Source organism: Wickerhamomyces anomalus, assembly GCF_001661255.1.
Source record: "Wickerhamomyces anomalus NRRL Y-366-8 unplaced genomic scaffold WICANscaffold_3, whole genome shotgun sequence".
Lineage (NCBI taxonomy): Eukaryota > Fungi > Ascomycota > Saccharomycetes > Phaffomycetales > Wickerhamomycetaceae > Hansenula > Hansenula anomala.
In genome coordinates, this window is record NW_017567112.1 from 422,195 (window position 1) to 441,685 (window position 19,491).

At 34.4% G+C, this 19,491-nt stretch overlaps 13 protein-coding genes across 13 annotated transcripts; 7 read left to right on the forward strand and 6 right to left on the reverse strand.

Moving 5' to 3' along the window:
- Positions 1-1,160: 1,160 nt before the first annotated feature.
- ATS1 (Ats1p) lies at positions 1,161-2,210 on the forward strand (the record flags this gene model as incomplete). Its single annotated transcript, XM_019181752.1, has 1 exon — positions 1,161-2,210. One exon carries the CDS (start codon positions 1,161-1,163, stop codon positions 2,208-2,210), a length of 1,050 nt encoding a protein of 349 aa, XP_019038917.1.
- Positions 2,211-2,555: 345 nt separating this feature from the next.
- On the forward strand, positions 2,556-3,657 carry OPI10 (Opi10p). Its single transcript, XM_019186302.1, has one exon. The coding sequence runs from the start codon at positions 2,964-2,966 to the stop codon at positions 3,516-3,518; it is 555 nt and encodes a 184-aa protein (XP_019038918.1). The 5' UTR covers positions 2,556-2,963; the 3' UTR covers positions 3,519-3,657.
- SIL1 (Sil1p) lies at positions 3,658-4,586 on the reverse strand. The gene has a single exon (XM_019186303.1). The coding sequence runs from the start codon at positions 4,553-4,555 to the stop codon at positions 3,728-3,730; it is 828 nt and encodes a 275-aa protein (XP_019038919.1). The 5' UTR covers positions 4,556-4,586; the 3' UTR covers positions 3,658-3,727.
- A 668-nt stretch (positions 4,587-5,254) lies between these two features.
- On the reverse strand, positions 5,255-6,745 carry WICANDRAFT_31371 (C1 family peptidase; the record flags this gene model as incomplete). Its single annotated transcript, XM_019181828.1, has 1 exon — positions 5,255-6,745. The coding sequence occupies one exon, from the start codon at positions 6,743-6,745 to the stop codon at positions 5,255-5,257; it is 1,491 nt and encodes a 496-aa protein (XP_019038920.1).
- Positions 6,746-6,956: 211 nt separating this feature from the next.
- On the reverse strand, positions 6,957-8,057 carry NOP12 (rRNA-processing protein NOP12; the record flags this gene model as incomplete). The annotated part of the gene is made up of 1 exon (XM_019185596.1): positions 6,957-8,057. The coding sequence occupies one exon, from the start codon at positions 8,055-8,057 to the stop codon at positions 6,957-6,959; it is 1,101 nt and encodes a 366-aa protein (XP_019038921.1).
- Positions 8,058-8,764: 707 nt separating this feature from the next.
- Positions 8,765-10,394, forward strand: DEP1 (Rpd3L histone deacetylase complex subunit DEP1; the record flags this gene model as incomplete). The annotated part of the gene is made up of 2 exons (XM_019184112.1): positions 8,765-8,792; positions 8,896-10,394. 2 exons carry the CDS (start codon positions 8,765-8,767, stop codon positions 10,311-10,313), a joined length of 1,446 nt encoding a protein of 481 aa, XP_019038922.1. The 3' UTR covers positions 10,314-10,394.
- On the reverse strand, positions 10,395-11,195 carry RPS15 (40S ribosomal protein uS19; the record flags this gene model as incomplete). The annotated part of the gene is made up of 2 exons (XM_019180429.1): positions 10,395-10,882; positions 11,186-11,195. 2 exons carry the CDS (start codon positions 11,193-11,195, stop codon positions 10,458-10,460), a joined length of 435 nt encoding a protein of 144 aa, XP_019038923.1. The 3' UTR covers positions 10,395-10,457.
- A 681-nt stretch (positions 11,196-11,876) lies between these two features.
- Positions 11,877-12,197, forward strand: RPP2A (ribosomal protein P2; the record flags this gene model as incomplete). Its single annotated transcript, XM_019181751.1, has 1 exon — positions 11,877-12,197. A coding segment is annotated over one exon (321 nt), but the record flags the coding sequence as incomplete, so codon positions are not given.
- A 905-nt stretch (positions 12,198-13,102) lies between these two features.
- On the forward strand, positions 13,103-14,272 carry CYS3 (cystathionine gamma-lyase CYS3; the record flags this gene model as incomplete). Its single annotated transcript, XM_019184709.1, has 1 exon — positions 13,103-14,272. The coding sequence occupies one exon, from the start codon at positions 13,103-13,105 to the stop codon at positions 14,270-14,272; it is 1,170 nt and encodes a 389-aa protein (XP_019038925.1).
- Positions 14,273-15,656: 1,384 nt separating this feature from the next.
- On the forward strand, positions 15,657-16,315 carry MET14 (adenylyl-sulfate kinase; the record flags this gene model as incomplete). The annotated part of the gene is made up of 2 exons (XM_019185597.1): positions 15,657-15,769; positions 15,823-16,315. 2 exons carry the CDS (start codon positions 15,657-15,659, stop codon positions 16,313-16,315), a joined length of 606 nt encoding a protein of 201 aa, XP_019038926.1.
- A 66-nt stretch (positions 16,316-16,381) lies between these two features.
- On the reverse strand, positions 16,382-17,237 carry DID4 (ESCRT-III subunit protein DID4; the record flags this gene model as incomplete). The annotated part of the gene is made up of 4 exons (XM_019185598.1): positions 16,382-16,783; positions 16,837-16,897; positions 16,950-17,110; positions 17,178-17,237. 4 exons carry the CDS (start codon positions 17,235-17,237, stop codon positions 16,382-16,384), a joined length of 684 nt encoding a protein of 227 aa, XP_019038927.1.
- Positions 17,238-17,515: 278 nt separating this feature from the next.
- On the forward strand, positions 17,516-18,383 carry SYN8 (syntaxin; the record flags this gene model as incomplete). The annotated part of the gene is made up of 3 exons (XM_019184710.1): positions 17,516-17,691; positions 17,744-17,836; positions 17,888-18,383. The coding sequence occupies 3 exons, from the start codon at positions 17,516-17,518 to the stop codon at positions 18,381-18,383; spliced, it is 765 nt and encodes a 254-aa protein (XP_019038928.1).
- Positions 18,384-18,803: 420 nt separating this feature from the next.
- WICANDRAFT_78358 (uncharacterized protein) lies at positions 18,804-19,454 on the reverse strand (the record flags this gene model as incomplete). The annotated part of the gene is made up of 1 exon (XM_019184711.1): positions 18,804-19,454. One exon carries the CDS (start codon positions 19,452-19,454, stop codon positions 18,804-18,806), a length of 651 nt encoding a protein of 216 aa, XP_019038929.1.
- Positions 19,455-19,491: the final 37 nt, after the last annotated feature.

A 19,491-nucleotide genomic window follows, 5' to 3' on the forward strand; every position in this document is an offset into this window, starting at 1 on the left:
GAGGCGCACTCTTTGGAATGGCAATTCTAGCCTTAATGTTATTTGTATGTTTGTGTGCTTCAACAGATGGGGTATCATCATCCTCATCTTCATCATCAATAGTAACTGGTGTGACATTTCTTGAACCTCTGATTAGACGTCTCTTCTTTGGAGCAGGTACTTGTTCTTGCTCATCTTCATCCTCTTCATCAATCTTCTTTGGAGCAGGTACTTGTTCTTGCTCATCTTCATCCTCTTCATCAATCTTCTTTCTATAGTTCGTACTATATTTTTCAGAAATGGTCTTTTTCTTATCTAAAACAACCTTAGATGATGTCTTTTGAGGAGAGTTATCTGGTGATGAGCTTATCTCGATTTGTTCTTTAGGTGGAGAGAGCTCAGGAGCTGGTGAAATAGGTGTAGCACTTGCAGATTTCTTCAAAACTTCCTCTTGCTTTCTTTTCTCCACGACTGTTGTTAAATGTTGTTTGGTCAACTTGAGATCATTATTGCCCTTTGAATTGTAAACCGCTTTGATCAATCTCTCTTTGACTGTAGGGAATAATTTTTGTAATATATCTATGTCTCTTTTCGAACCTGTAGAAGTTTTATTTTGAGATAGGAGATTTGTACCGTTGAAAGAGAACTTTTCTCTCAGATTTGATCCATTTTGAGGTTTATTGATCTGAGATCCATTTTCATCATATATTGGTTTAGGTTTGACATTACCAAACAGCTTGGTGTGTGAATATGTTTGCTTTGCTTGAGGTGATGGTTGGTTGGATGATGGTGAAGAGTCTAGCACCTGTACAACAGGTTTTTTCTTTGGTGTGTCGTCTGTACTCCAGTCTGAGTAACCCATATTGATAGCAGCGTTTTATCAAATGTGATGGCTCTTTTCCAAAATGAATGTAAAAAACTAGGGAGAAACCAGTTCTTTTATAATGAAAAATTGAATCCAGAATATCTCAGTAAACAGAAACAGATTGGACCTAATTTCGACTAAATCACCAAACAGAATAACGTTGTTCTCTTATATTCAAATGGTTTTGTTTCTGTTAGCGCGCGTCAAAATATTTTTGTTCTCATATTTTTTTTCTTTTCGCGACAGAAGAAATTTCATCAAGTTGCCATAGCGAAACAAGATTTCATAAGGAACAAATGTTGAACTTTCAACTGATATGTTTTATGTTTATTCGTGTGGCTCAAATGGTAGATTTCAGCTAGGAGATGGGTCAGATGAGGATTTGAACCAGTTGAAACGGGTGTTTGAGTCCAAACTTAGACCGGTGAAGGTGGTTTGTGGAGGTAATCATACTCTGATTTTATTGGAAAATGGTGACTTGTATGCTGCTGGTGATGATACTTTTGGTCAATGTGGGATCGATCCTGAAACTATTGGAAATAATGAACAAAGAGTCAAGGTTTTTAGTAGGGTACCCAGAGTTGATAATTCACCTTGGCTTGACTGCAGTGCTGGTTATGAATATTCAATATTTGTGAATGGGAATCAACAACTTTTTAGTGCTGGTTTTGGATTGAAAGGGGAATTAGGATTAGGTGAAAAGGTAGGGAGAAGTACAAAGCTAACCAAAATTGATACAAATTTCGAGTCCAATATTATCGAAGTCAGATCCTGCCTTGATCATACTGTTATTTTGTTAGAGAATCATGAGGTTTATGGCTGGGGTAATGGTAGAAGTGGAAAGTTAGGTGAACCTGCTCAGACAAAGATTTGGAAACCTAGATTGATTGAAACTGGTTCAATCACTCACATTGAAGTTGGTAGAGACTTCACAGCATTAGGTGATACTGAGGGAAAGATTGAAATTTTGGGGAAGGACAAGTTCAATATTGCATCTAAATTACCACAATCCTGGAAACTTTTCAAAACCATGTGGTCCTCATTGCATTTTATTGATGAATCCAATCATATCATATCAGCTGGAAATGATAGCCATGGTCAACTCATTCCTGTTGAGGATGTCAAATTCTCCCATTTTGATGTTGGTAGTGAACATGGTATCATAACAGACGGCCAAAAAGTTAAATCATGGGGTTGGGGAGAACATGGAAACTGTGGTATCAATAAAATAGACTCTGTTACTTTCAATTATATCAATGATTTGCATCAATTCCCAGACACTGAACGTATTATAATGATTAAAGGTGGATGTGCTACAACTTGGGTTGTAACAGAATTTTTAGATTCTACAAAGGCAAATGAATGATTTTAAATCATATATAAATGTAAAGAAGTATCTTTTCCATATTCATCTATCACACAGAAATAGTACTAAACAATTTCAGTACGCGAAGATGGAAAATATGTAAAAACTTCGTCAAGTTATTCTTGGGTAAGTGTATCGAATCAGTAGTCATTTTCTCGAATAGGATTGAAATAAAACGCCCCATCCCAATTCAAACGAATCTGAATATGAAGAACGGATTGTTAAATCACAAATTTCCCATCAAAAATTCTAAAGAAACTTCTTTATTACCCAGTGGTCTTGTAATCATATTTGAAAACTTTCAAATGATAGTAATGTCAAGTGAATTACACCCATTAAGACCTTATACGATCAGCGCGTTCCGTTCAATCATTAACAAAAATCCCGGGTTCCAAGTGTAAGCTAGGCGCTTCTGAAGTCAACCTGTTATCATTATGGATGCTTAAAGAATAGAAGAGAAGCAGAAAGAAAATTCTTTCGAAAATTTTCATAAAATCACCAGAATTGGAAGGTGCACACTCGCTGGGTATAAAACCAATGTTGATAACTTTAGGACAAGATTGTGAAGATACAATAGACTCACTAAGCCTTCAATTCAAGTGTTTAATATTATCAGATGTCGATGTTTGGATCAGTATGCTCTGGGAGACCTGGTAAGTAAAGCACAAACTTAGAAATACTCAAGAATGTAATCTAACAATCTCTCTAGTTCAACTTGCTGAACAGGTTGATACCAATAAATATGCCATAAATATGGAGAATGGTACCAAGATATCACATGTTGCTATATTCCTACTACCAAACATCGAGCTGGACCCGTCTTTTGCTGCATTGATCTTTTTCCAGCTACCAAACCAAGATTTCAAACTTTTTGGTTCAATATCAGCAAGTAAACCAAGTGCTATCTTCAAATTAAATAATAGTGTTCAAAATAGTCCACAAATTATGGATGAGATGGATATGGATACTGATCAAGCAAGTGATCCATTGAATAACATCACGGTGGGGATCTCAATTGAACCAGTTGCTGATGCTGAAAGACAACTAGAAGAAGCTAAAGCTTTTGCTCAATCTTCAAAACAAAAACAATTAACTACAACACCATATAATGGAAGCATTATGCCTTCAAACCCAAACACAACTGCTCTTTTGGCTGGGAAGATTGTAAAACATGCATATAATTACCTAACGGGTTTCATAGATGATCAGGGGAGAATAAATATAAAGTATTTTGATACATGGTGGGATAAATTTAAAACAAGATTACAAAATGATCCTAAATTTCTTGATGCTACTCAAGAGTTGTAAATTTAGAACAACGTCTCCCTCTATGGTTGATGATATGTGTTATGATAAAGAATCAATTTTAATATAACGTTTTAATGTCCATTCAGCAAGTGTAGAAGAGCCATCTCGTTATCTGTTTAAGCGACGATTCATCTATATTACAGAGTCTCAAACCAAAAACAATTGTAGATTAAATATTACATATAAACGTTCTCTATTAAACATACCCATTAAAGCTCATCAGCCATAGCTTTTCTCAATGCGTTAGGATTACCAAAAACAACATGTCTAGCTTCTAGTAATTTCTGGTGTAAGTCATCGTTGGTTTCGTCATCTCTCTTAGCCAACTTTCTAGTTTGAACTTCCTCACTCAACCACTCCATAAAGCTTGGGTCTGATTTCAGTTGTTTATTTTCTTTCTTCAAAGCAACAGCCCTGTCAAATATCTGCTCTAATGCATGATCATCTTGAACTTCTTTATTGGCTAATGAACGCTGTATTGTCTGGAAAATTTTGGCATTGTCATTATCTTCATCTCTTTTCACCAACGCATGTCTTTTGACATCATCTAATATCTCAAGTGCTCTAACTTTTGAATCTTCTTGTAATTTACTAAATGAGTCTAAAAGTAAATCTTGACCACCAAGTTGTTTGAAAATTAATGAATTAGAATCAGTCTGCACAACACTTGAAATAACACCTAGAAATCTTTTTTGTAAGACAGAATTATCTTCAGTCTTCAAGGCATTCAAAAATTTTGGTAAGACTTCACCAGCATCGATATTTGATAAAGCCTTTGGATTATGTCTCAAGGCTTGAGCAATAACTCTAGATGCCATTTCATGAACATTATTAGTGTATTTAGATTTTGAAGTTGCAAGATCCACCAAGTTATTGAAATTTTCTGGCTCTGATATCAACACACCATCTTTCAAGTTGTGTGAATGATCAGTTAATGAATCTAACGAACTCAATAACTTTTTCTCATCTTGAGATTCACTAAGAAAACTCAAAGCATCATGAACATCGATTTGGGTATCAGCTCCTTGAACGGCCATTTTGAGTGCAGTTATATCTGAATCCTCTTGGATATCTTCTGAGCTATAACTAACGATCTGTTTTCCGTCTGTTTTTTCAATAGCTTCTTTGATCGCCACTTCTTGATATTGCGCGTTGTTTGATGCGGTATTATCTAATAATTTTGCTTCTTTTAAACCTGTTTCAAGATCTATTCTGAAATCTAAGCCTGGTGGAGTCTCTTGGCCTTCCCTTATTATTTTCCAGTCTTTTGAAGGTTCAAATAATTTTGGATAACAATCTTTTGGATCAGTTTGGGAACAAATTAATGATTTTGCAGATGAGGGTATGGTTAGGGAATATATGCTGACAGCTAGTAATAAAACTCCTAGCAAAATTGTCACAGATCTTCTATTTAGCATAATAAGGTCTTGTTATAGAAGCTCTTTTTGAACTTCAAGGAGAAAGTAAGGTGAAGGTCTTTGTGAAATTATAAATGAAGATGAAACAAATGTTGACAAGTTTCGTTAACACGTATGAGCTCTCGAAGTTTCTGGAATCGCGCACGACTTCATCGGTAGCGGCCACTACATTAAGATTATGTAATTTTGATGTGATAAGCTTTACTATACGAAGAGAACACACAACTTGTAAAATATTGAATTTCCTGTTTATTGGTTTAAGTAAAATAGTAGTTTATAACGCAAAAAGAATTGAAAAAGACCGGACTTACTCTCACCTCAAGCAAGAGCACCCATTGGATCATAGATTGGAAGAACACTGTAGTCACCTTTCTTCCAGATTTCAGTCAAGTATTTAGGAGCATATTTGGTGCTTGTAACAACTTGATAAACGTATTCATCAAACCATTTATCAGTCGCAACAAAATAACCTTTATTACCAGCAGTTTCACCCCATGAATTTTGAATTTTATATCTTTGGATCTCACCGTCGATAACATGAACAGCTGTGATAACCATGGCATGTGTCATTGCAGAAGAGCCAACTTTCAATCTTTGTTCTTTTGTCAAATTCAATTTAGTGTTGAATGCCAATTCATAATCAAAGGCCTCAGTGTCAAGAACACCATTATCCTGGAATTTACCAACATCACATCCGAAAAACACTGGCTGGTTATCTTTCAATGAATCAATAATAACTTTCTTTTGAACAATAGATTTGACATTAACATAATCAATTGGTTTACCTCCAACAACATTGTTCAATTTATCAACTGTGTATAGCTTATCATAATCATTTCTTGGATCGTTAATCAATGAGAAGGTTTCATTGATTTGTAAATCAACAAGTGAGGCGAAATCCAATGGAGAGTTTTTGATTGAATGTGCCTTACCTGATTTATCCTTGTATTCCCAAGTAAACTCTTCATCGGCTTTTGGAGGTGGGCCTAGTAATAAGGCAATAATGTTGTAGATTTCATGAATCTGTTTATCCTTAACATGAGTGACTTCTTCTTTTGAAACTTTCTCATCATTGATCAATCTTCTCAACTCCAATGCATACTCCCTAACTTTGTTCACCAAAACATAATTCAAAGCAGCAGAGTTTGAAGCATGATAATCATCGTTATAAACAGATTTTGGAACTAAACCATACTTGTTCACCAAATTCACAATCATATCCCATTGACCACCATCGCTTAGTCCATTAGCTAAGATAGTCTGGACGACTCTTGATTCTAATTTTTCATCAGCAGTTTCAATAATATTATTCAATAAATAGTTTGATTTTTCCAATTTGTCCCAAAAGAATAGATAAGCTTGTGAAAGTTCAAAGCTTTCAATATCAAATTTCTTTTGATAAAAGGTTCTAAAAACATTGGTTGACGCAAAGATCCAGCATCTCCCACTACTATTCTGAGAAGTGATTGGTGAACCTTCTAAAGAAGCTTGAGTATTCCAAATATCAACTGAATCTTTTGTGATTTGCTTGTGATTTTTGATGACATTAACAATAGGGTTGTGTGCTAAAGCATTGATGGTTAACAAGTTCTTCTTATCTGATAGTAATGATGCTTCCCATTTATCAATTGATTCTAGAGATATTGCTTCAGCAGATTTGGTTTTGGATTCATTTACCTGTGGCTTTAATGAAACAGAGGCGAATTTCTCGTTCAAAACCTCTTCATAGCTTTCATCATCCCTGTATGAAAGCTTTTCAATGTCTCTGTTATCTCTAACTGTTGATTCCCTAGAAGTATTAGCACCCATTGTACTCTTGCACCCTTATAATTTGAATTGTGGAAAAGGGGGTAAAACTTATTTGTTTAATTCTGGGTGGCTCTTTATATAGATTTTAGCTATCTACACATATGCAATTTTGGCACCAGTGTGGTTTTGTCTTATCTAATCGTGTGGTGTGTACCGACTGTTTTATCATACAAAATTATTCAAAGCATTAAAAAACTTTCAAAATTCAATTCTATTTACGATTGTTTTTGAAATCAGTGGATCTTTGTCTGATTCTTGGCTTCTTAACACGGTTCTTACCATGCTTGACACCAGCAACACGGTCACCCTTTTGGGCTCTTTGCCCTTCAATAATTTTACCGGCTTGAGAACGATCAGCTTTACCAAGGACTCTTTGAGCTCTACCTAATTTAGTCTTTTGATCGTCTGTTAAGTTCTTGAGTGCTCTCTGTTTGTTGTTATTGTTATGCTTATTATTATTGTTGTTGTTTTGTTGATTTGGTTTAACACGCTTTGATCTTGTTATTCTTAGTTTTCTCTTTTTAGCACCTAATTTCTTTTCATGTAATAATAAAGCTTTAGAAACTGAAGTGAAATCTTTGAACTGAACGTAACCAAAACCTTTACCCATGTTGGTAGCAGAGTCACGAACAATACGAACAGAATCAATTTCACCACATTCACCAAAGATGTTCCATAATTCTTCTTCTTTTTCTTCAAAATCTAAATTACCAACGAAAATTGTTCTTTTGTTATCAATTTTAGCAGGATGTGAAACAGAGTCAACTCTTAAATGTAAATTGAATAGCACTTTACCATTAGCTTCTAATGCTTTTCTAGCATCCTGTTGAGTTTTGAAGACGATGTATGCATTTAGAGAATCTCTTGATTCGTGTAATTTTTGTTTAACAAATGCAGCTTTTCTAGGTATTGGTTCATTAAAGGAGATTGATCTAAATCTTATAGACTCTATTGGACCAAAAGTTGTGAAGAATTTTTTCAATTCTTTATAGTCTTTCTTAGAAGTGATAACAGAGGAAGCCATATTCCCTATAAAAATTGTTCTTTGAGCTTTCTCAACTTCTTTTTCTTTGAAATCAATTGATTTAGCTTCTGAAGATTTTGCGGCAAGTTTTGCTTCTTCTTCATCTTCAGAATCACTATCAGCTTCATATTTAGACTCTTCATCTTCCTTTTGTTCTTCATTATCTTTTGATTTTGGATCATTTAAAATCTTTTCTAAATACTTTCCTTCAAGATCATCATCTTCATCAGAGTTCTTTTTCTTCTTTTTGATCTCAACAGGAGCTTCTTCTTCTTCAGCTTCATCCATTTCTTCATCACTATCTTCTTGTTCTTCTTCATTTATGCTATCATCATCTTCTGAATCTTCTGAATCTTCATCTGATTCACTTTCTTCTGTATCTGGTTTCTTGGTTGGTAAAACAGTTCTTTGACCAACGGTTCTCTTCACAGGCCCACGGCTTTTGGCGAACAAGTCAACCAACTTATCATCCTTTTTGGATTTCCCAAATAAATCACCAATAGCAGCCATTATATCTATTAATCAATAAAGCCTCAATACTATCGTAGAAGCTCATCTCATCTCAATATGAAAAGGTTCCTATAAAAAAAAATTATCTTCTCTCGGAGCTCCATAACCATTTCCTAATTGAGGTGCCTGTGGTTACCCTTTGTAGGGCCTTTTATCTGTGTGCAAATAAACAAAATTTAACTACAATTCGAGCTTCTAGTTGACATTGTAACCCTTTGAAACCGTCCTGGAAGTTGTTCACCAAGTGAGAGTCAGATAATTAGAAACTGGTACATCTATAGCCATCCAAACCTCCCAACTCTACACCCATCACAAGAACCAGCAACAAGTTGTGAGTATTTATCCCCGTCATGATCTTTATGGGAGATGATTATACTAACACAAGTTAGAATTACACAACAACCAACCGAATCAAACGTGTTTGTTCAAGACAATAGCATAATAGCACAGATATTGCTTAAGTGGCACAGTTTCGAAGCGTTATTATGACCGATATCGAGACCATTCCTGAAAGTAAGTATTTTGTTTTGAAGTTTTTTCTTTTAATGAACAACAGAAAATAGTTGTCAAGGAAAGTTTTAAGTGTTGAGTTGTATACTAACAGAAATTTAAATAGAAAGACATATATATAGTGAACCTGGAGAAACATCACCATTATCAGACCTTCCTACTTCACCTGGAATTTACAAACAAATGACAACTGATCAAACTCCAACAAGCACAAACAACAATACTACAAACGAACCAGCCAGTAAAGCAACAAGTACGAAACCAACAGAAGGTAGAAGCAAAAGCATTGCTTCTGACGAAAGTTCTGATTTGAGTGATTTAGATTCAGAAGCTGAAACTGAAAGAATGTATGATGGTGCTGAGTCGCAGTTAGAGAAGATTGCCAAACGTGAGGATCAAGATTCAACTTTACTTCAAGAAGATGAAGAAGAAGCGGATAACACAGTTGTCAAGGGAGATTACATTGATCAATTAGATGAAGATAAAGATATTGAGATTGAAATTGAGGCAAATGAAGAGTTTGGTAAAGTTGTTGAGCAGTTGAAGACTAGTGAAGAACCAGAGCCAAAAGCTGAGAGTGAACCAGTTAAAGAGAATGGTACCGTTGATGAAGATGTCAAAAAACGTAAGCTAAGTGAATCATTGTTGGAGCCAATCAAAAGAAGAAAAACAGCGGATGAAGAAAAAGAGGATACACAAGAAGAACAAGTTGATGAAGTAACTAAGGATGAAGATGTCAAAGATGACAATGGTGATGAGGCAAATCATGAAGATGAAGAACCACAACCGGAGCAGGAATCTCAAGTTGGTGTTAAAAAATCTGAAGCTGAAGATGAAAATGTCAACGAAGCTGAAGATGAAGATGTTGGAGAAGAGGAAGATGAAGAAGAGGAAGAAGAAGAGGAGCTTACAGAGGAGCAAAAAGTTGAAAAGCAAAAGGAACTAGAGGTTGAATTGGAGAAACAGAAACAAAGGAAAGAGGCAATACAGTTTTTAACAGAGATTGAGGTTGATTTTGCTAAATTAAGAGATAGATTATACGAAGATAAAATGTCCAGATTTAAGTCAGAATTAGAAATGTGTCTGAATGGTTCCCATCCCGAATTACAAAATGTTTACACCAAGATTGATTCACATAGAGAAGAAAAGGTAAGGCTTGCCTCATTAAGTCAAAAATATAAATTTGAATGCATAGATAGAAAGACAAGAGCACAAAGGACAGCTATACATCAACAATATTTCAAGAGAGTATCAGATTTCAAATCAGGTTATTTGAAAGAACTCACGGAAAAATGGTACAAGGTTAACAAAGAAAGAAGATTAATGGACTCATTGGTACCTGAATATTCATACAAAGTGCCAGAATATACAGATGAGTTAGTTACACAAAGAGCACAAGTTAATGAAGAGATTAGTGTGTTGGTTGGACTGAAAGAGTATTATGGTTTCCCAAGAGCACCTGAATTGGCTCCAATTGAAGGTGAAGAACTTGATAATGATCTGAAAGCTATGAATATTCAGTAATGTAATGTAATAAAGATAAAAATAATATTTGATGAATAATTTTGTAGTTGACTACGGTTTCATTGAGTTCTAGTTTTTTTTCATTATTTTCCTTTTTATTTTAAATACACAAACATGATCCCACAAAAACTAATAATCAGAAATCTATTTCAATGGAATGAAACGGTTTGAGCCAACACCGGCACGACCGTGACGAACTGGAGTATAAGTGATTGAGAATTCACCTAAGTAGTGACCAACCATTTCTGGTTTGATTTCAACTTGGTTGAAAACTTTACCATTGTAGACACCAACAACTGAACCAATCATTTCTGGGACAATGATCATGTTACGTAAATGAGTTTTAACAACAGCTGGTTTTTCATTTGGTTCAGTAGCTAATTTAGCAGCTCTTAATTTTTTGATTAAACCATATGGTTTGTTGTTTAAACCTCTTTGGAATCTTCTTCTAACTCTAGCATGGGCTAATTTAGCAAATTCTTCAGTTGGTAATTCTAATAAATCTTTTAAATCAACACCTCTGTATGAGAATGCTTTGAATGTTCTCTTTCTACGTGAGTCAGTAGCAGCTAAAAAAATTGTTAGTATATCCATATTTCGTCAGATTCTTGAAGGGTGAATAGTTTATTCCTTGAACATGTATGGGTTCTTTGAATTAATTATGAATTGATATATAATCCTTATGACTGTGATTTATCCTTTTGATTCTTATTCATTTAATGATTGATGTTTGAATCCTTCCTTTATCTAATATTGAAATTCCATCTCTCTCAACGACATTTAATACAACTTTGATTCCTCTTTTGCTCTTCATATATGTTTCCAGTAATAACAATATTCATTTCCTCTTCATTCTATGATTCCTCACATACCGTCAGACATATTGGCTATAACTTTCTTGGTGATGTTCTTTCAATAGTTGTTGTTGGTGTTTCTCAACTTCTTTTCACATTTTTTCATAACCAAACTGGACTCCCAGCGAACGCAAAAGCGAAAGAAACGTACCTCCAAACACCACGTTTATGGCATTTTGGTAAGCGCAGACAGTTTTTGTGACTGTTGAAATTTTCAGTTTTCAGCGCTTGTTTGTGTGACGCTCAAGCATTTTGGCGTAGACACCTGGACACCACTTCCCTTGGGAACCAGGTTTGGTGAAAAATATGAGTGTTGAACTCGTTGAAGACGTGCTAGTTGAAGGTGAAGAAGGATTACAACCAAGTAAAGAAAAAGTGAGTGAAGGATCACAGAAGGAATGGGAGATTGCACATATATGTGAATTATTGTCAAGAGAGTTATTCCAGGAGAAAATCCCAAATTACCAAATTGAAGACCCATGTTGTCAGAAAGTGATGAAAAGTGCTTATTGATCAAAGTATTCAACGAATTTTATTTGAAAATGGATAAGATATATCACAATATGAATGATTTATTGGAAACGAGAATTGCTATGCTCTAGAGTGTTCAAATTTATCAAAATTTCAAGTTCTTGACATATATTCCACATATCACCAATCTCCCACGAAATCTACAAAAGATTCAAAGTACTAACAATATCTAGTGTCTAAATACTTAGCTGCTTACTTATTATTGAACGCTGCTGGTTCAACCCCATCTGCTGATGGTGTCAAATCCGTCTTAGAATCAGTCGGTATTGAAGTTGAAGAAGAAAGAATCTCTCAATTATTCGAAGCCGTTGAAGGTAAATCAGTTGAAGAATTAATCGCTGAAGGTAACGAAAAATTAGCTACTGTCCCAACTGGTGGTTCAGGTGCTGCTGCTGCTCCAGGTGCCGCCGCTGCTGATGCTCCAGAAGCTGCTGCTGAAGAAGCTGAAGAAGAAAAAGAAGAATCTGATGATGATATGGGTTTCGGTTTGTTCGATTAGATCGTGGTTTAGCATAAAATTTAATCTAATGTACCTTTATAAGTAATCAATGTTGATGTAGAGAAAGGGTTGAAATGGTGATAGAAGAGAATTATGAAAATATTGATCGTTGATTAACAGAATACCCAGAAAGTCTTATGTCCTTTAGAAAATGTGTCAAAAATACAGTATTTAATACTGATTTGCTTCGTTATTTGTACTCTGGAGCCTTATTCTAGTGAAATAACAATTAATCCATGATTCACCAGGCCTGATATTGCAATGACAATATGGCAATAATCTTTGCAATGTTAAGACTGTTAATTAGATCCTATCAGCATTTCGCAAGAGCTTAGGATCATATAAAGTCAAAACAGCTTCAAAATGATAAATATCTCCAGATCTATTGATGTCAGTCACTTCACCTCAAACTTCACCTGTACGATCACCTCCAGCACCGTCATCAACCAAAGACCATTTCCACTTGTGGACTCTGGTCCGAACCGATAACAGAGCTCTCCGTATCTAGGAATGGCACGGTGCTAAAAAAAAGATGAGCTCAAATGCTATTAAAAGCCACACTTTTAATCAGATTCTACAGATTTATTGATGGTGATAACCTTCAGTTCAGCCCTCTATCTTTCCTAAATTTGCACTGGAATTGAAATGGTCTCGTTTAACTGTTGCAATTCGTCTTCTTTTTCTCAAAATGCCATCAGATAAATGAAAAATGCGCCAAAGTAGATATTCCTGGTAGGCGCACTCGACACATAGGAAATAACGACATTTGTCGTGAAAGTGGTTATCCCTAGAGCGAGATTAGAAATCCTGAAAGGTAAATAAAAATATTCATTCTTATAAAAACTATCTCATGTACCAAAACCCTTGATCTCTTCTCGATATCATAGAACACCCATACATCCACAATGTCCTCATACAATTTCTCAACAAGAGCTGTCCACGTTGGTAGCTCTCCAGATCCAACAACTGGTGCTGTTATCCCAGCCATCTCTTTAAGTACAACTTTTGCTCAAACCGCCCCAGGTAAACCAATTGGTGAATTCGAATACTCAAGATCATCAAACCCAAACAGAGCCAACTTGGAACAAGTCTTAGCTTCTTTAGAAAATGGTAAATATGGTTTAGCCTTCAGTTCAGGTTCCGCTGTTACTGCAACCATTTTACAAAGTTTACCAATTGGTTCTCATGCTATCTCTGTTGGTGATGTTTACGGTGGTACTCACAGATATTTCACAAAAGTTGCAAACACTCATGGTATAACTACTGAATTTGCTCATGACATCGTTAATGATTTACCAAACTTAATCAAAAAAGATACCAAATTAGTTTGGATTGAATCACCATCAAACCCAACTTTATCAATCACTGATATTGCCAAAGTTAAAGAAGTTATTTCAAAATCTTCAAACCCAGATATCGTCTTGGTTGTTGATAACACTTTCTTATCTCCATACATTTCAAACCCATTGAATTTCGGTGCTGATATTGTTGTTCATTCAGCTACCAAATTCATCAATGGTCATTCAGATGTTGTCTTGGGTGTTGCAGTTACAAACAGTGAAGATATCTATCAAAAATTAACCTTTTTACAAAATGCCTTAGGTGCTATTCCATCTCCATTTGATTCATGGTTAGCTCATAGAGGTGTTAAAACTTTAGCTTTAAGAGTTAAACAAGCCGCCACATCTGCTCAAAAAATTGCAGAATTCTTATCAACTTCTCCAAATGTTGTTGCTGTTAACTATCCAGGTTTACCAACCCATAAAGGTTATGAAATTGTTCAAAAACAACATCGTGATTCTTTAGGTGGTGGTGTTATCTCATTCAGAGTTAAAGGTGGTCAAGATGCTGCTTCAAAATTCACTCAAAACACTAAATTATTCACTTTAGCTGAAAGTTTGGGTGGTATTGAATCCTTATTAGAAGTTCCAGCTATTATGACCCATGGTGGTATTCCAGTTGCTGAAAGAGAAAAATCTGGTGTTTTCGATGATTTGGTTAGATTAAGTGTTGGTATTGAAGATACTGAAGATTTGATCCAAGATATTAAACAAGCTTTAGAAGCTTCCACTTAATTGAAGAAATGATTGGAATGATTGTCTGATTAATTCATAAAAATATTTAATAGAGTATCATTAATTAATAAAGAAATGAAGTTGTTTTATGTTCTTTCTCTTTGGTAGTTTTGTATCTTGACAATACTAGTTTACCTGAAATGTTCCCTAAATACTGAGCTTTCTAATTCTTTCAATATCATAGTTGATCGTTTAAGTAAATCACGATCGTTTCTTTAATGGTCAGCAGTGCCATTAACTACACTAGCTGGTAGATAATGGTATACAAGTCAACAGAAAATTTCAACTACATAGTCAACAACATCAGTTTATTAAACATGCAGGCATTGATGCAGATTCTACATTAATATCGACCCAACGACATGAAAATGATTAAAGTTTAGAACAGCAGTTCTAGCTGATAAATCAATATAGTTACATACGTCGTAGCTACTAATGTGCTTATTATACATTTGAGTATAGCAAACTCATGATGTTTAATAGTTGTGGTTAAATAAATTGATTCAATATTATGTTGATACTTATTTTGGCTTCATGATCGGCCGTCAATATTCACAATATTTAATATCGACTCTAGCTATAATAAGCTCATCAAGTATATAATTAATATGGCGGGCGTATAATAATTTTATGGCCTGAAATTATCGAATTGATGATCTATTTGATTAATTTACCTTTAAAACACGCAACATACTAGCTATTTTAAATTTTGTATAATTTATTCAATTTTGGACATTTTAGAATTTACATGATCTTGAAAATTTAATTTGAACTTCAAAATTTCATAAACCTTCAAAATATTGAAATGATATTCGATCCAAAAATTACGAAATTTGGCTCAAAGCTTATATTTTTGAAATCCTTATTTTCTTAGAAAAATAAAAGATAAAAAAAATCAATATTTTTCAATACAATTTTATTCAATTAATTATTAAAACAGTTTTGATAAACTGGGAATTCAAACTCCGTTTATATCCGGAAAGCTTTCAAACATCGGAGATAACAGCTGTTGAAGAATTAATTCCGAAAGCTGTTGATGTAATTTTTAGATCCTTGATTGAAAACTTCAGAGATTTATGACATTCTATAAGAAAAATAACTTAAAACTATACACTTTAATGGATAATTCAAGGTCTAATTAGTTGCCTAAGCCCATACAAACATTGACCAATCGGATTCCTTATCCAGTTGCCTAGCCACATTCATGATTTGTAAACTCAAGCCACAGATTGGCTGTGAAGATGTCACGTGAAATATTGTCAAAGAGATCAATCTTCGAGTTATCACTAAATAATCAACTTTTCAAATAAATGCTTTCAATTAACCAACGAAACTACAATTTACTTGTTACTTTGAATAATAGAGCAAAGTATTGTTGAAAAAGATGGCTACTAATATCACATGGCATCCAAATTTAACCTACGATGAACGTAAGGAATTAACTAAACAATCCGGTGTCACAATCTGGTTGACAGGTTTAAGTGCTTCTGGTAAATCGTGAGTCTTACTATTGATTGCCTTTTTCAAATTTTATTTCTAACAAATTTCAGAACAATTGCTTGTGCTTTAGAACAATATTTATTACAACATGGTGTTTCTGCTTATAGATTAGATGGTGATAATATTCGTTTCGGTTTAAACAAAGATCTTGGATTTAGTGAAGCTGATCGTAATGAAAATATTCGTCGTATTTCTGAAGTTTCAAAATTATTTGCTGATTCAACAACTGTTGCTATAACATCTTTCATTTCTCCTTATAAAGTTGATAGAAACAATGCAAGAAAATTACATGATGATAGTGGTTTACCATTTGTTGAAGTTTTCGTTGATGTTCCATTAGAAGTTGCTGAAGAAAGAGATCCAAAAGGTTTATACAAAAAAGCTAGACAAGGTATTATTAAAGATTTCACTGGTATATCAGCTCCTTATGAAGCTCCAGAAGCTCCAGAAATTCATTTACACACAGAGAAAACTTCTGTTGAAGAATCTGCAAAGATTATTGTTGATTACCTTGTATCTAAAAACTACATTTCTATTGATTAGATATTCCTAGAACAAAAGAACACAATAACAAAAATTAATACACAAAATTAATGACGTGGAACTCAATCAACGTTTCTTTAGACTATTCAATCTTGCTTGTAAATCATCATCTTCACCATCGCCCTCACCATTAGCACCTACAGCTTGAGGGACACGCTCCCTTTCAGCAACACCAGTATCCAAACCTTGAGGAGTGTCCTTCATTTGTGAATTCAAATCAACACCAATTTCATCCAAAACTTTATTGACAATTTCATCAGCTTCTTCATCATCTTCGTATTCATCACCAATTGCATCATCTATAGCATCATCCATCATTTCTTGTCTTTGATCCATTATATCATTTTCTTTCTCAAAATCCATGGCTATTTTTTGCAACTGTGGTAAATTCATTGAACGGTTCATTGATCCTAATAATCTTGTTGCATCTTTCATTGATTGGGTCATTTGATCACTACTTCTAACAGCCTGTTCAAATATTAGTATATCAGAACTATAAAAAACTAAATGTTGATACATACTTGAATTCTCAATGATATAGCTTGTAATGAGGTCTTCATGCTGTTAAATTTTTCAATGTATCTTCGATAGGTGTTAGTAACTGATATTGCCTTTTGAAATAGATGAAACATACCTTTTAGTTCTCACAAGATCTTTAGCTTGTATTTTACAAGCACCCATTTGACCATTTTTTGCAGATTTCTTTATCTCTGCAATCAACTTCTTTTGTTGCTGCTCTAGTTTATTCTTTTCTCTTTCTAATTCTCTTTGTGTCTTTTCTAAAGCTCTTTGGTTCTATATCTGTTAGTTCATTGAATCTAATAAAATGCAGACAACGGAAAACACAACAGCGTCAACGTACTTTTCTTAGCCTTTCTTGAGGCGTAAGCTTCTTCCCAAATGCCCACTCAAACAGCTGCATCTTTTGCCACCTGGTGTCACTTTCAATAATGTCTTTATACTTTTGAACTTCTTTATCAAAAGGGTCAATTCGCAAAATCAAATACATGGTCGGATATGAGTGGTCGCGAAACTATTCGCGAAGAAAAACGTGACTTATAACCCTCGAATATGATACCAAGGGTTTCGCGAATTGACAATAGGGAAAAAAACCACTTGTAAAACATGGCTTTGATCAATTTAAAGAGCTCTTTTAGTAATTCAAGAACCAAACTAGCTATTTAATCTACTGCAAAAGTGATGTCCACACAACTGTCGAACCTCAGGCTTATAGAATCATATTTGGATGATTTGAGGTCCTTGATAGAGGAATCCGATAGAATACAATCGCTAGGTGTGTCATCTGAAGATAATGATTATGATCTAAGGAAGTTGTTATCAAAGATTACAAAGTTTTTGGAAAGAAATGATGATGGGTGAGTAAAATGAGGGCTGGCACTATATGATTCGCGACTAACGTTGTTACAGTGATGATTATGACGAATTAGTTGAACAATATCAAGAGTTGTTGAATGAGGTGAAGACAATTGACACAAAGGATTATGAATATGTTAGAAATATGTAAGTTATTGATTTTTAAAGAGCATTGGTACCATTGTACTAACCTGATAGTCATATCAAACCTCTAAATAATAAGAAATCAGTAAGGTTCAATGATAAAGTGGAGGAGGCATCACCTAAAAAGTTCAAACCATATAAAGACCAAGTACTTGATCCACCAGCACAATCTGATACTGATCAACTATTTGATGGTAGAGAATTAGACGATGATCAGGAGGATGACACTGATTCTGTGAATAGCTCATCCAATCAAGAAATGTTTATTCAACATCAACAAGAGTTGGTGCAACAAGATGAACATTTGGATACTTTGGCACAAAGTGTTAGAAGACAAAGAGCATTAGGGTTGGATATAAATCAAGAATTAGATGATCAAAATATTTTACTAGATGATTTAGAGGCTCAGTTAGACCATAATGATCGGAATTTATCAAGTGGTCAGAAAAGATTGAAATATTTCAGTGAAAAGGCAAAGGAAAATGGTCAATGGATAACCATTATTATATTAGTTATTATTTTAGTGCTACTTTTGATAATATTGAAATGATGGTAAATATGTTACTGGAATGTTTAAATTAAAGAATTAGATAACTATAATAATGATTGTTGATGAAAAATGCAAAACTCTTTTTTTTTTGTAATATTAATGCTTAAACTCTTTTTGGTATATATATATTATGATGAATTCTAGAAGCAGTATGAAATAAATAATGATGATGTATGATGATGATAAAAAAACACTGAACTTAAAAAATAATACTATGATAAAAACACACGACAACTAAATCAAATGGAAATGACTTGAAAAAAAAGGCATAAAACCGTAAAAAACACATGAACGAAATTTCTTTAACCTTCGAATAACCCCTATAAAAATTTCTTTCTTTTGAACTCTCATAAACCATTAATAAAAACACAAATATTTGAAATAAGAAATCTCTTTTCTTCTTCTTGAAATGAATTAGAACTACCAATGACGTGTAGTTGATGATGAATTTTGATACATTGGTGAAATGTTTGACAAATCTAATCTTCTAGCATTAGACATATTTTGTGGTGAATTGAAAATTTGGTTATGGTTAATAACACGCTGAGGTTGTTGTTGTTGTGGTGAACCGATAACTTGAGCTGGTGACATATACCCCATTCTATGAACTTGTTGTTGGTTAAATTGAACTGGTTTTGTAGGTGTGTTGTATGGAGAAATTGGAGAACCATTCATAACCATTCTAGAATTAATAGCAGATTGTTGATTAGCTTGTTGTGGTTGGGATCTGATTCTTGTGGTTTCAATAGGATTTGGGTAAAACTCCAAGTCGTCTTCGAAGTCAAACAGCTTCTTTGAACTGATTTTTGCTCTGGCAAACTGTGCCTCTGTAGTGATTGGCTGGACTTTGACTGAACGCCCTTGACCAAAAGAGCCTTCTTGTCCTTGAAACTGTTGCTGCTGTTGATGTTGTTGAATGTTGTGCAACTGGCTCACACTCAGCGGTTGGGTCTGTCTTGTGACTTGGCTACGACCAGTGCCCTTTTGGAGCTTGTTGCTGTTCACCTGGAGCAACCCATTAGTATGGCCGCCAAAGCCGTTGACTCTGTTGAACTGCGACTGCTGATTCATTCTGGTGCCAATCCAAGTCAAAATGTTGTTGTTTACT